Raw genomic sequence first — 13,110 nt, forward strand, 5'->3', positions numbered from 1 at the left:
AAGTACATGCGTGTTGACTTTGTTTCAGATTAAATGTTTCGATTGAGTTAATACGCACTTAGCATTATGGGACTTTTTTGTTTCATTCATCGAAAGAAGAAACGGAGGAGAGAAAAAGACAAAAGGGAATCTGAACGAAAATGCAATCGATGCTGTCTAAGTGGTGCTGAATTTATTGAAACTGAAAGGTAAAAGATGATCAAGTAATCTTAACTGCAATCCTTTTTGCCTGTATCATTTTTGTTATATTTAATTCTATGACGGTATTGATTAGAAGTCAACCACAAAAAATATCCACAAAGTTGGCTCATTAGTTTAAGGAGGGAGGGAAGGGGTGGGGTGGAGCGGCAGAAAAACTAGCTACGATAATGAGAGCTAGTGAGCCTCAAACCATGGATTTGATTTCCAATCAAAAGCACACGAACTTAAGACACTTCTCGAATCCTCATCGCCAATTGTGCTATTGAATAACGTGCTTTAGGTGTGGATGTAAGCTGCTACAACGAAGTTCTATCCCTGTGACATCTTCTCATCCCGACATCCCTTCGCGGATGTCCCCGTGTCGTCCTCTGATCCCACCGAGGCTGTGTTCCTCTCCTCCCCCGATCCCTCCACGATTGCCACTCTATAAAGGTATGATCTTATTAATTTTTTTTGCAAAAGTAGAAGTTAGACGACCGGCCAACTTTTTGCAGACGCTGTCAAAGTGTGACTAATTGTTTCTGAGCAGCCGTGGTTGTGTGGGTAAGACGCGCGGCTTTTAATACAAAGGTCGTGGGCTCGAACCCGGCTTCAGTCATGGTTGGAGGGTTCACACTGACATCTGCCTCCTCAAGGTGGGACCGGCTGCGGCAAAATGGACGACATCTCTCTCACATACAGAAAAAAGCCCAAGGTTGAATGGTGGGAGCTGGGCGGGTGGCTAATGAAAAAAATTGTTTCTTAGTTGAGTTCGTGTCTGATTTTTCAGGGTCTAGAAACTTGACATCATTATCAGTTAAAATGTCAATAAAGAGCTTATGGAAGTCTTTAGTTTCGAAGTTTTATGAAGCGCTTTCGGGACGATTCAATTAAGCTTTTCAAGGTTGCGAGGGGTAGTATAGCTTCTGGGATATTACTATACCATGACTTGCTAAAGAGTAATGAACATCGTGCGTACTCTTATATAGGTCTTACCGATTTTTTTTCCAGGAAAAGTCTCAATTTGTTCACACTCAATTTTGATTTTTCGCGGTTTGACTGATTTCTTTTAAAGTTCAGTGCATTCCCATTGTTAAAAGGAAGCCAAACTCCACTATCGAATAGCAAAAATGTTAAAGTCACGAAAAACATGACCGACTTCTAATTTCGAAAATGGAAATTAATTATCAGTTCTCCCAGAAAAATAAAAGTTTTACCTATTGATCCAGTGTTCTCAAATTAGATTAATTTCAACAGATTAATTTAATTAGATTAAATTCATCATAAATTGTTCTACAAATTCAAAGAGCTTTAAACTATCATTTTTTCTTTTTTCTTCGAAGTTGAAAAGTTCAAGATTTTGAAGAAAAAAAACAAGTCAGTTTTTGTTTCAGTTTCCTTGCGTTCATTACTCTTTTCCAACTGTCAGTTGGCTATGTGTTGAATTTACTAGCCATTGTGAAAGTGAATCCTTATTTTCATGCGCTGAAGTATTGCCGATCGTAAAACATTTGGTAACTGTTTTGTTATTGTTCCGAACATTGAGAATGAAGAGGAACTTTGTTTTAGTATCTTTGTTGTTTTCCACGCAAAATCAGGTATCACAAGTATTTATGGGTCAAGTAATACATTAAAGTAAAGTTTGTCAGTCGTGATTCAAACAACATGAAAAATTTTCCAATGTTTCTTAGCATAAATGATCGTTCTTCTTATATGATGAATGCTAATTGACCGCTTTTTCGGCCCGAAAATTTGACTAAAACTTTAAAAATCAAACCAGTTTATTTTTAAAGCTTTTGTCTAATTTTCGAGCCGGAAAAGAACGATATAAAGAACGATCATTTAGGCTGAGAAAAAAAAGATTTTACCGAAGGAAAAACTAAGTTAGAAAGCTTCTTTTAGCGCGTCCTTGCCAAAAATGTCAAAGAAAAATTTATCTGTTTGTTATTCATGTTTCAAAAACAACTGTTGTCGGTTATGTCTAATTCAATTATTTTCTGCGCAGTCGTACAATTCTCTCGTCACAACATGCACAAAAATGATGCTGAATAGCACAAGAAAAAACAAAAAAAAACTTTATTGTAGTTTTTTGGTGGTCGAAATATTCTGTGTTACTTGCACAGCAACCGGCTATCTCCAACCGGGCTAGCCTTAAAACTTGTTCCCTGGTTGAATTTTGCAACAATAATTGACCATCCAGACATAATTTAAGCCAACGAAAGTTCATTATAAACGATTTTTAACACAGTTTTCTTTGAATGCATGAAAAAACTTTGTTTCTATATGTAATGATTTTTTTAGCGGGAGTTAAGCTTTTTTTCACGAAACGTTGCGATAGATGATGTATCCGGACATTTTTTTTTCTGCAAACGTTTGTTTGAAACACTTCGACAACAGCCTGCTCTAGGCAACATATTTTTGGGTTGACTGTCCAGAGTTTGGTTTTCTAGGGATTGCAAAAGGACTTGAAGTAAAGTTAAATGCTTGAATGATCGGATTTAACATGGGGTAAAATTTCAGTGGGGTTAAATTGATATGGGGGTCAAACTTAATGGGACTGAAAAAAAAAACTTTCTTTTCACTCTCTTTATATTTGACCACCATATCAATTTAACCCACTGAAATTTTACCCCATTTTTATTCCAGTCATTCACGGAATTCATTTTAATCAGCAAAAAACAGTTCGGTAATTTTTATCGGCAAAAAAAACTGGTTAGTGTCCAAAAACTTATTTGAGATGTTGAAAAAATATCAGGACTTGAAATTTTTTTTTTACTTGCATACAAAGAGATGCAGTTTACTTTTAGTCGTGATTGTCGACTTTAATCGGAGGCTTTCATACTTGCTGCAAAACACAAAGAACCATCATTGAAGAAGCATCTGTAAGTCCAAAAACTGGCAAGATCGTGCTTAAAACCTGCATCGAAAAATGAACGTGTTGCTTCGATTATGAGGCATGACCAGTTATTCGGTCAATAGTTCCCTAAAGAGCACTTGTATATAGAATATGCTTATATGTCATGTTATTTCAAATCTCAGCTGCCAAAAAATCTTAATTATTTGAGAAATCTTGTCTTGCCATTTAGTCGATAAATTTCACTAAATTATACTGCGATAAAATGTTAAATGCTAGCAAGCTTTCACAAATACTAGAATTAGGCAAATCATTTGTTATTAATTTGGAGCTTTGAAGTAGTTGGATTTGATCAACCTCTTCGATGTTTTCAAGAGTAGTAATAGAAGCCATCTGTGTATGCTGGGCGTTCTCCAATGCATTCGCTTCTACAGTTGAGCATTCCATCTTTGGACATAAATGGTTCAGTAGTGATGTTCAATTCACAGGAGAGCCGTTGAAACGAGACGGATACGAATTTGAATGGAAAGTTCCGTACACTCACTTCGAGAACAACGGGTTCGTCACCCACTTCGACCCAGTGACACTTGAGAGAGGAGTGAGACATAAGTGGGTTATGGGCTGGAACTCGTATGGTATGACAACTCGGTCGTGTCCAGTAAAGCGATACGACGGGCGAATTCCACTCGAATACGATTGCTATGACAGTCAGAGCAAACTGAAGGGAGATTGCAGAGTTCAAGTGGGATGTACTCGCGATACAGGCGACTTCAGAGTGGTACTGGCAGATTCACGAGGGCAGAAACAGACCAGGGATAATTTTGGAACCCTGGCGAATAACATGATCACTGGGAAGTGGCAGGGCGTAGAGTGGAGATTCAACCCCCACGCGGATAAGAATTTTGAGAGACCCTCGAGTCGTCCTGAAAGTCAAGTGCCGATGCCGATTCATCCGATGTTCAAAAACGGACCCGAGAGCTTTGAGTTCTTCAGCACGAATTTTGGACATCGCGAAGTTATCCCGGACACTTGCACTGAATACTTCAAAGGACATTTCGGGGCACCTCAGAATCAAGACGTCACTTTCAGCCTGGAAGTAGAAAAGTTGGATGACCGGAAACTTCTAGTTGCCATCGAGATGAACGGGATCAGGAAACAGTATGTGGAGCATTTTTGGACTGATCGGATGATGCCAGCAAGAATAGATACATTCGCGATCACGGAACCCAACCAGCGAGGGTATCGCTACCTGAAGATCTGGGATCCAAAGAGAGCGTCTGGACATAAGGAGGATTGGGACAAGGTTCTAAATGAACGATATGCAAAGTATGAGCCTAAAGGAGTGAAAGAAGCGAAGGAAAGGGCTAGTAAAACACGAGATAGATATGAAAATTCCAGTGATTACAAAAAAAGGAAAGCTCTGGCAGCCAAATACAACAGCGAGAAGATCAAGCCTGCTAAAAGGGAGGCGTTGAAATCATGTACTAAACGAAAGATGTTGAGTCTTCTTATGACGGAACGTCAATTCATGGAAGAAATGTAAAGGAAAAGAAAACGGTCATAGAAATTTAATCAAGCATCGTAGTAAACTAATATGTAGTTTTCTTTTTGAATTAAAATAACCCGATACCATAACTTTTAGCTCAAGAAAAAACGTACGGCAGAACGTTTTGAACTCAATTCGTTAAACTATTCGATAAGCAAGGGTTTTGGAACAGGGTACTGACCATTTTAAGCAATAGACTTGGTTTTACGAAGCCTGTAAGATTAAATGCCTTTAAAAAATTAGTTCTTTTTTTTGCTCATATTTAGCCCCTTTTTTTTTCATTTTATGCAATCGGGCACTAGACTTGTTTCCCCATAAATAACTGTTTCCACAGGACACCTCAATGATCCTGGACTCATTCATCTACTGGGCGTTTCTGTTGCAACAGATATATGTTGAGCACATTAGCATCATAAATATCCGGACTAATCGAGTTGTCCTGTCTATGTTGGTTGTTGTTTTCGTTTTTTTTAATGTTTTTTTTCGGCTTTTTACATTACGAAGAGTTTTTTCTTTACACAGTGAAGCGTAGTGTCATATTACGAAGAATTTTTTTTTACACAAGCGCAGCGTAGTTTATTATTACGAAGATTTTTACCCAAGCGAAGCGTAGTATAATGTTACAGAAAATTTTTTTCTAACCTAAGTCGCAAATAAAAGTGCTCATTTGGTGGCATTTTTGCTACATCTATTATATATTTAAATGCAAGCTTCACTATCTCGCCATGCTTAAGATTTTTGAACATATGATTTTTGCATGTTTAACGAAATAATTTTTTCACGTTTAAGCTATATCGTGTAATGCAATGGTTAATATTTTTTTTTTCGATTTTCCAGTTTGATGTCAAGAATTATTTCATCAGTTTTGAAATTAGCAACCCCATGGTGGGATGCTATAAAGACTCCCCAGGGATTGCGAATTTGGTCGCCATATATGAAAAACCAAATCCGATTTAGTATACGAGATACGGAAATTTTTTTGAGATTTTTCAAAAATATCTCGAAAACTTGAGTTTGAAAAATTTCACACAATTTTATTATTTCAACCCTGTAGTCGGACGCTGTCAGGATTTTCTCAGGAATTGCGAATCTTGCCTCCAAATCTCACCTCTCAGTTCTTTGTAGTTTTTGAGATGTGAAGTTTTTTATGATTTTTTTTCAAAAATTACCAAAAACTTGGATTTAAAAAAAATCAAAACTTTGAATATCTCCATCCTGTAGTTGGAAACTGTGTGAGTACTCTCAGGGGTTGCGAAGCTTGCCTCTGAATATGACTGCTCAAATGTACTTTTTAGAAGAATTTAGATTAAAAAAAAATGTCACAAAATTTGAAGTTTCCATCTTTATGGCGAGGCGTTGTCAGGGTACTACCTGAAGTTGCAATATTTGCCTCCTAACATGACTGCTCAATTCCTTGAATTTTCGTGATATGACGTTTTTAATGATTTTTTTCAAAAATTTTTTTGAAAACATAAACAAATTTTTTTTTCTTCAAGTTTCTTTAAACTCTGTAGTCGGGGGATTTCAGATTACTCTCAGGATTTGTGAATTTTTTCTCCAAATATGACTGCTCAAATTCTTGTACTTTTCCAGATATGACGTTTTTTGTACTTTTTTATTTGTTTCAAAAAAGTATCAGAAATTTTAAATTTAAATTTTGTTTTCTGAATTTGAAACTCCTAATCCTGTAGTTGGGGGCTGTCAGCGTACTCTCAGAGGTTGTGAATGTTGCCTCCAAATATGACTGCTCAAATTTATGTGTTTTTTGTGATTTGATGATTTTTATTTAAAAAAAAATTTTTTTAGAGAACTTAAATTTGAAGTTTCTCAAAATCTGAAATTCCCAACGCTGTACCTGGGTACTGTGAGATTACTCTCAGGAGTTGCAAATCTTGCGCTCAAATATAATTGCTCAATTGATTTTAGTTACCGAGATGTGACGTTTTAAATGTCATTTAAAGAACTTTCAAAAAACGTAAGTATGAAAAGCTTCACTGAACTTTATGGAGTTGCAAAATCTGAATTGAAAAATTTGAATAATATTTGAAATTACCAAGCCTGTAATAGGGTGCTGTCAGAGTACTTTCAAAGGTTGCAGACCTTATTTCTAATGTATGCGATTTTTTACGAATTGTTAAACATTCGAAGCACCGGAGGTGCGTTACACGCTAGTTTCAATTTAATCATAGTTAAGCATAAAAAATTTAATGGCATATGATGCTGTTTTGTTTTTGGCTGGTGTTAGGCCGTTTGAAAAAAAATGTTAATTGTAAAATTGTATGTGCTTTGTTGTTTTTTGTTTTCTTTTTTGCGATGCTTTGGAACATTTTGGCAGAAATTTCAATTTTTTTTCTAAAACTTTTGCAAAAAAAAATGGTACCAACGGAAAAACCGGCTGCTTTTCTATGTGCTTTCATATTTTGCTAGTCTTTTTTCTTTTTACCTCTTGTTCTACCGCCTTCGAAAGTTTTAGTTGGGCGATTCCCTAAGGTCGAAAGAAAAAAGAAAGTCCAGTTTTTGACAGTTTGGTTAATTTTTGAAACTTTTGTCTTATCTCAAAAACTACTCCCAAAAGAAGACAAAAGTTTCGGTTAAATTATCCGAGTCTTACCTGCGCAAGCGGCTATGCATTGAGTTTTCGAAACAAAATTATGGTCTTAAAGGTCTAATTTTTGAAGTTTTGTCACTCTTCTCGAAAACTACTTGCTAAGTACGATATTAAGGGTCTAATCTAAAAAATCAGAGTGCCAAAATTTTCAATCTTAATATCAGTGCGTGGAAACCAGAGGCTATTCCCGTGCTTTAGTAGAGAAAAGTAATGGATTTAGGAATAATCAAACTTTTTATCGATTTTTGGAATCCTTTTCTTTTTTTTCTAAAATTACCCAGCGAAATCTGAGATAGAGACTTCAATTGAAAGAACGACTATTAGGTTTCTTGTTTAAATAAGCAGTGTAAATAATGGTTTAGCGTGAAGTCCATTTTTTGAAGTTCAGTTCATTTCTTTTGTTATAGGAAGGCAAACTCCACTATCGAAAAGCGAAAGTTTAAAGGTCACAAAAAACTTTATCCAATTCTAGTTTCGAAAGTGGAAATTATATTTATTATATAAATTATTTCACAGCAAAATAAAAAGATTACATACTCATCCAGCTTTTTCAAGTAGGTTAATTAATCAATTAAGTGTCCTTATTAAATTTTTCTAGAAATCCAAGAAGAATTTTCTATAAATTCGAAATTTCAAAAAAAACTAGTCAGTATTTTTTGTTATTTTGGGTTCATTGACTCTTTTTCAACCGTCTGGTGGCTTTGTTCTGGCTGTGTGGCTGTTGATCAAGTTCTCGGTATAGTTTCCGAATTGTGTATAACACCTTGGTTTCAGTACATATATGGCACACGTGAATACTATTTGGGCAGTACATTTTTTTCAATTCTTTTTTGAAGCTCAGCTTCGGTCGAGGTAACAAAGTGTCATTCATCAAGGTTTCATAAGAGCACAAAAAGATCTCGAGTGAGTGACTATCTCTTTTAACCTGAAAATTAAATAAGTAACTGAAAAAAAAACCGTCGAGAAATTTATTTATACTTCCGGCTGGTCACTTTTTTTGTTCCGACAACTTCACGGAATGGAATGGAACTATGGCGTAGATATTTTCTGTTCTTTTTCATGTGCCGCAAAGAAAGCTCGTAAGATGTCAAATAAGGTATGGTATTAAAACCCTATTAGTTTCGATTCAAATTCCAAAACAAAACCGAAAGATTATCGCAGTAACGAGATTTTTGTTCTTTTTCAGACTAAATGACACAAAAGATACGATGAGAGGCTGGTCTCTCATTTTAATTCTACTGATGTATTTACACAATCAAAGCTCGGTTATAGCATGAACCATCTTTTTTTCAACCTAAGTCGCAATTATTAATGCGACGCAAATTTTGTTGCGACAAAAAGTGTTCATTTTGAAAGTTTTAATTTTGATCAATAACCAACTATTAAGTACAGACAATGCTAAAAACACCTAACCTGGGTAAACATTATTTATTGTTTTTGGATTTCTTCCCTTGCGTCATTGGTCGGAATATCAAGTGCTACTTGTGCAGCAACATGCAATCCTTGTACTCTTGCTGATTTTTTTTTTGGCTTTTAGTAGCACAGTTACCTCAACATAAAGCTTTCAAATTACAATCGAAGCTCCACTTTTATTCACTCTAATTTGTTGCGGAGTGGTGCTGCGAATTTTAACGTTTCTGTATTTGATCGGCTTATCGATTTGTTTATAAACTTTTTTTTTGGTTTGGATTGAGTTGCCTTCCCTCAGGCAGAGGTTTTTGAAGTGAATTTGGACGAATTGCTTTTCGTTATCAGTTTTTACATAAGTGCATCAGGACTGGATTTAATATTTTTTTCTCGAGAGGGGCGGTTTTTCAAAAAAAAATTGAAAATTTGTCGACCTTTTTTTAGTCCGACAAAATTGAGTTTTCGAGAGCTCCCAGAAAACTATAAAGACCCTATTCGGACAATTTTTTGCGCCGTAGGCAAATTTTTATGGAAAAACTGGCCAAAAAGGCGTTTTTAGGCTCTTTTGAGAATGTTTAGACCAAACAATTAAGTTTTTTTGGCGCGTGCTCTCCCCTCAAAATTAGTACATGGTGCCTTTAGAAAAAATTTACGATCTATCGGCCAAAAATGAATTTGGGTCAGCAGGGGGACGAATCCCTGAAGGAGACGTGCGCCCCCCTACCCCTCCCCTAAATCAACTCCTGAACTGCTTTATGGTTCTTCGTTCTTGTTTGGGTAAAATGATTACGCAAGTGTGACTTCCTATTTGGTTTGAGTTTTGTGTTTGTTCATGCGAAGACCGGTTTCCGGATTTATGGGCTTAATAGACCGGTTTTCGGATTTTGTGGGCTTAATAGACAATTTTTCTTAGGCTCTTTTTCTATTGGCGATATGTGTGATGAAAATAAAATCGTGATTGGATTAAATTTGATGTATACTTTTTCCAAATGATTTCTTGGACCTTTCTAAATTTGATTTTTTGTTGTTTCAGGCAGAACTTCGAATCTGTTTGCCAGCATATCGGAGCTCCTCCAGAAGAATGTGAGTTGTTTTCGATACAAACAGAAAATCCAAAAGTACAATCCGCAACTTATCAAGAAGAAAAAAGTATTTAAGGAATAATTAAAGAGCTGTTTATTGTCCCTTGTTTAGGTTGGCTGGTACTGGGGTCCCTTAAAGAAGGAAGAAACTGAGCTGCTGTTGAGGGGAAGACCGGATGGCTGCTTCCTCATGCGAGACTCTAGCAGTCTCAGTCACGTGTTCAGTCTCTCGGTTGTTGTCGTTAAAAGAGATAGACGGGGAGGAGAGACACGCGACGATGTTTCGGGGGATCAGCAGCAACAGTCACGTGACAGAGGAGGAGGAGGCGGGAGTACGGAGACGGATGAATACGGGGATAATAGAAGGGGTCGGAGGAGGAAAAGCAAGCGTAGAATTGTGGACATACGCATAGAATTCATGAACAACGAGTTCCGTCTCATGGCCAATGACTTCTGCGTAAATTTTAAAAATCACATTCAATAAAAATTAATCAAATCGACTGATTATCATGCGCGATTAGCACAGTTTTGTTTCCTTGGAAACAACTGAAAACTAATTCAATTTTTTTTTTTTTTTGATTTTTGACAATTCTGCTAATTGAATTTTTGGCAACTCGGATAATTCTTGTCCTAAACCGAAATTTCTTACGCTTGCGATTAGCAAGCGTTATCAAATCGGAATGTAGACTTTTTTCGAGTTAACAAGTTTTACAAAATCAGTTGACTTATGGCGCTGCTATCACTTATGATGTTGCTACGAAAGTTTATGTGGTTAGGTGTTTTTATTTTATTTTTTTGAGACGCTTTGGAAAATTTTTATCACTTTTTGCTCGAAAGCTTTTCAACCAATTTTCAAAAAAAAGGATATCCATAGAAAGACCGCCTACATTCTTTTGAGCATGTATACTCCCGTGGTCTCTTTTTTTGTTTTTCCCCTTTGTCTACAGCCTTCGAACAAGTGGGGGGGGGGGGGGGGGGATATTTGACCGATATTTTTGATTTTTTATCCTTTACTCAAAAGCTAGCCTACCAAATCTGAGATTTTGGTTGCAATGAATAGAACGGATTTGAAAAGCTTTCCTCCTTGAGCGGCTACGCTCAAAAAATTTTTACACTTAAAATTATGGCCCTCGGAATAGTGAAACTTTTGATTTTTTGACCGTTTTTTTATAAACCTGAGTTTGTGGATTCAATGGAGATTACGGGTAGTAGGAAGCTCCTCTGTATTAGAGAACATAGAGACCACTGACAATTTTTGACACAAAGTTATCGTCCTTGGAAAAATCCTTGGAAAATTTTTTGATGTTTTTTAGTCTTTTTTTTCGAAATTTTTTGGGTTTTACAAAAAATATCCCTCCATATCTGAGATTTTGGGTTCAACCCTAGGAGCGGGTTGTGGGAAGCTCCTTTACATACGCGACTACGCCCAAATTTTATTGACAGGAAAAATTATGGCCCTCGGAAAAGTCAAAATTTTGTTTTTTGACTGTTTTTTTTTTACTTCTCTCGAGATCTACCCTGTCAAATCTTAGTTCTTGGGTTCAAACGAAGTTACAGGTTGAAGAATCTCTTCTGCATAAACGGCTACGCCCATTTTTTTTAAAACAAAAGGTTAGGATTCTCGGAAACAGCCATGACTCCTGTTTTGGGAATTTTCTCGATAACAATCCTTTCAAATCTGATATCATGTTTAATCGACACAACAGGTCGTTTGAAACCTACCTTTGTAAATTGCTACGCGCAGTTTCTTTTTTAAAAAAATTATGGCCTTGAAACCAGTGAAAGTTTTGAACTTAGACCTTTTTTGGAATTTTTTTAGACTCTACTCGAAAATTGCCGTGCTAATTCTCAGGTTAAGTGTTCAATCGAGAAACTTGATTTTGGGAATCCTCTTTTTTACCGGCCACCACCTGGTTTTAGCAAAAAAATTGCGGAATTCGGAAAAACAAGTTTTTGAGCTTCGACCGTTTTTTAGATTTTTTCCAACTTTCTTATAAACTACCCTATCAAATCTGAGATGAAAGTTTCAATCGAAAGAAGCGGTTGTGCGATTTTTCCTGCAGAAGCTGGGCCTTAGTTGTCTTTCATCGAGAATCGAGAAATGCGAAAATTTTGGTTCACCTAGTTTTTTTTTTCAACATTTTTCATTTTTTTCGACTTCTGCTTTTTTACACTAGCTTTTTTATGATTGTTGTATGGCAAGTGGCTCCGCTTTGCCTCAGTATAGAATAACGAAATAACGACGTATTTTTCGTTTTTTTTTCCGTTATTTGTGGTCAAATTTAACACACTCACCATCGGAAGCGTTAACTTGGTTCTAATTTGTAATTTTCAGCCAATCAGAATTTTGTAATAGTGGCGGCGTGGATAGTCTGACCTCCCAGTGTCATCCGCCTCCTCATGGTGGGACCGGCTGCGACAAAATGGATGACATTTTTCTCCCCCACTAAAAAAGGCCCAAGGTTGAATGGTGGTAGCAGGACTGGGGGCTAATAAAAAAGAGTCTTACCTTGGTCTGTTTAGAGGGACGATGTTAATTTGAACCACTATTTAATGGCCTTGACTATGTGTGCCTTGATTACATTTCAGAGGTCCTACAGTTCCTTAGTTGAGATGATGGACAGTTCAGTTCAATGTGTGATCAGAGGGGACAGCTGTTTCGTCTCCCAGGCCAGCAGACCCACCCTGTCCCAGATGGGGGTGGGGGTCGCTCCCACGCCCATGAAGCTTCACTCGCACGTGTCTCGTCATGAGGTATAAAAATATTCTTTCAACTTTCTGTTTAGAGGATTTTTTTCATTTTTAAAAGCTTATTTTATGTTTTCTCCGAATTTAAAAGCTGCTTTGTCGATTGTGTTTTTTTTTTTCTGATGAAACGAGGGCTTCGGGTCAAGTAAACATACTTCACCTCGAAGGGAGAGACTTAATTCTCATTATGCTAATATTGCTTTGGGACATGCGAATTGATTAAATTTATTCTTAACCTTCAATAACAACCAATCAGTTTCGTTTGTATGCTCTTGGATTGGTATGATATTTAAGTTGTATGCTGCTGATTACGTAACACTTTGAGCCAGATAGTTTTAATACTAAAATAATTCTGGTTTAGAACTGTCTCCTTAAAATTTCAATGCTGTATCCAATTTTGTACAGTGCCGCTTTAACTCTGATCAGAGAAGAAGTCAGAGACAAATTTCGCAGTACTGTAAGAGGGTGGAATCCCTCATGCGCGAAAATAAATCAGATTTCAGTAATCTAAAACTTGGAAAGAAAGTAAACATTTCCAGGGACTGGGGTATTGAGATTGGCCGAATATAAAAACGGCAGAAATATGCAAAACTTAAATATTGTCATTGACCGCCGCAAAATTGGGACAAGTTTTACATTTCAAGGGTTTCGTAATGAAAGAAGCAAACTGTTTCTTCGTTTACTT

General features: G+C 36.6%; 1 protein-coding gene across 2 annotated transcripts in view; it reads left to right on the forward strand.

The window, feature by feature from the left end:
* The window catches only part of LOC134847015 (suppressor of cytokine signaling 7-like), a 210,250-nt gene that overhangs the window by 179,813 nt on the left and 17,327 nt on the right, over positions 1-13,110 (forward strand). For both annotated transcript variants that reach the window (XM_063864498.1, XM_063864497.1), the window contains exons 2-6: positions 27-188; positions 482-633; positions 9,629-9,678; positions 9,790-10,134; positions 12,267-12,431. In XM_063864498.1, the coding sequence (XP_063720568.1) occupies positions 67-188; positions 482-633; positions 9,629-9,678; positions 9,790-10,134; positions 12,267-12,431 (834 nt within the window). In that variant the 5' untranslated portion in view covers positions 27-66. The remainder of the gene's footprint in view (positions 1-26; positions 189-481; positions 634-9,628; positions 9,679-9,789; positions 10,135-12,266; positions 12,432-13,110) is intronic.

The sequence above is a fragment of the Symsagittifera roscoffensis genome, chromosome 5 (assembly GCF_963678635.1).
Source record: "Symsagittifera roscoffensis chromosome 5, txSymRosc1.1, whole genome shotgun sequence".
Taxonomy (NCBI): Eukaryota; Metazoa; Xenacoelomorpha; order Acoela; family Convolutidae; genus Symsagittifera; species Symsagittifera roscoffensis.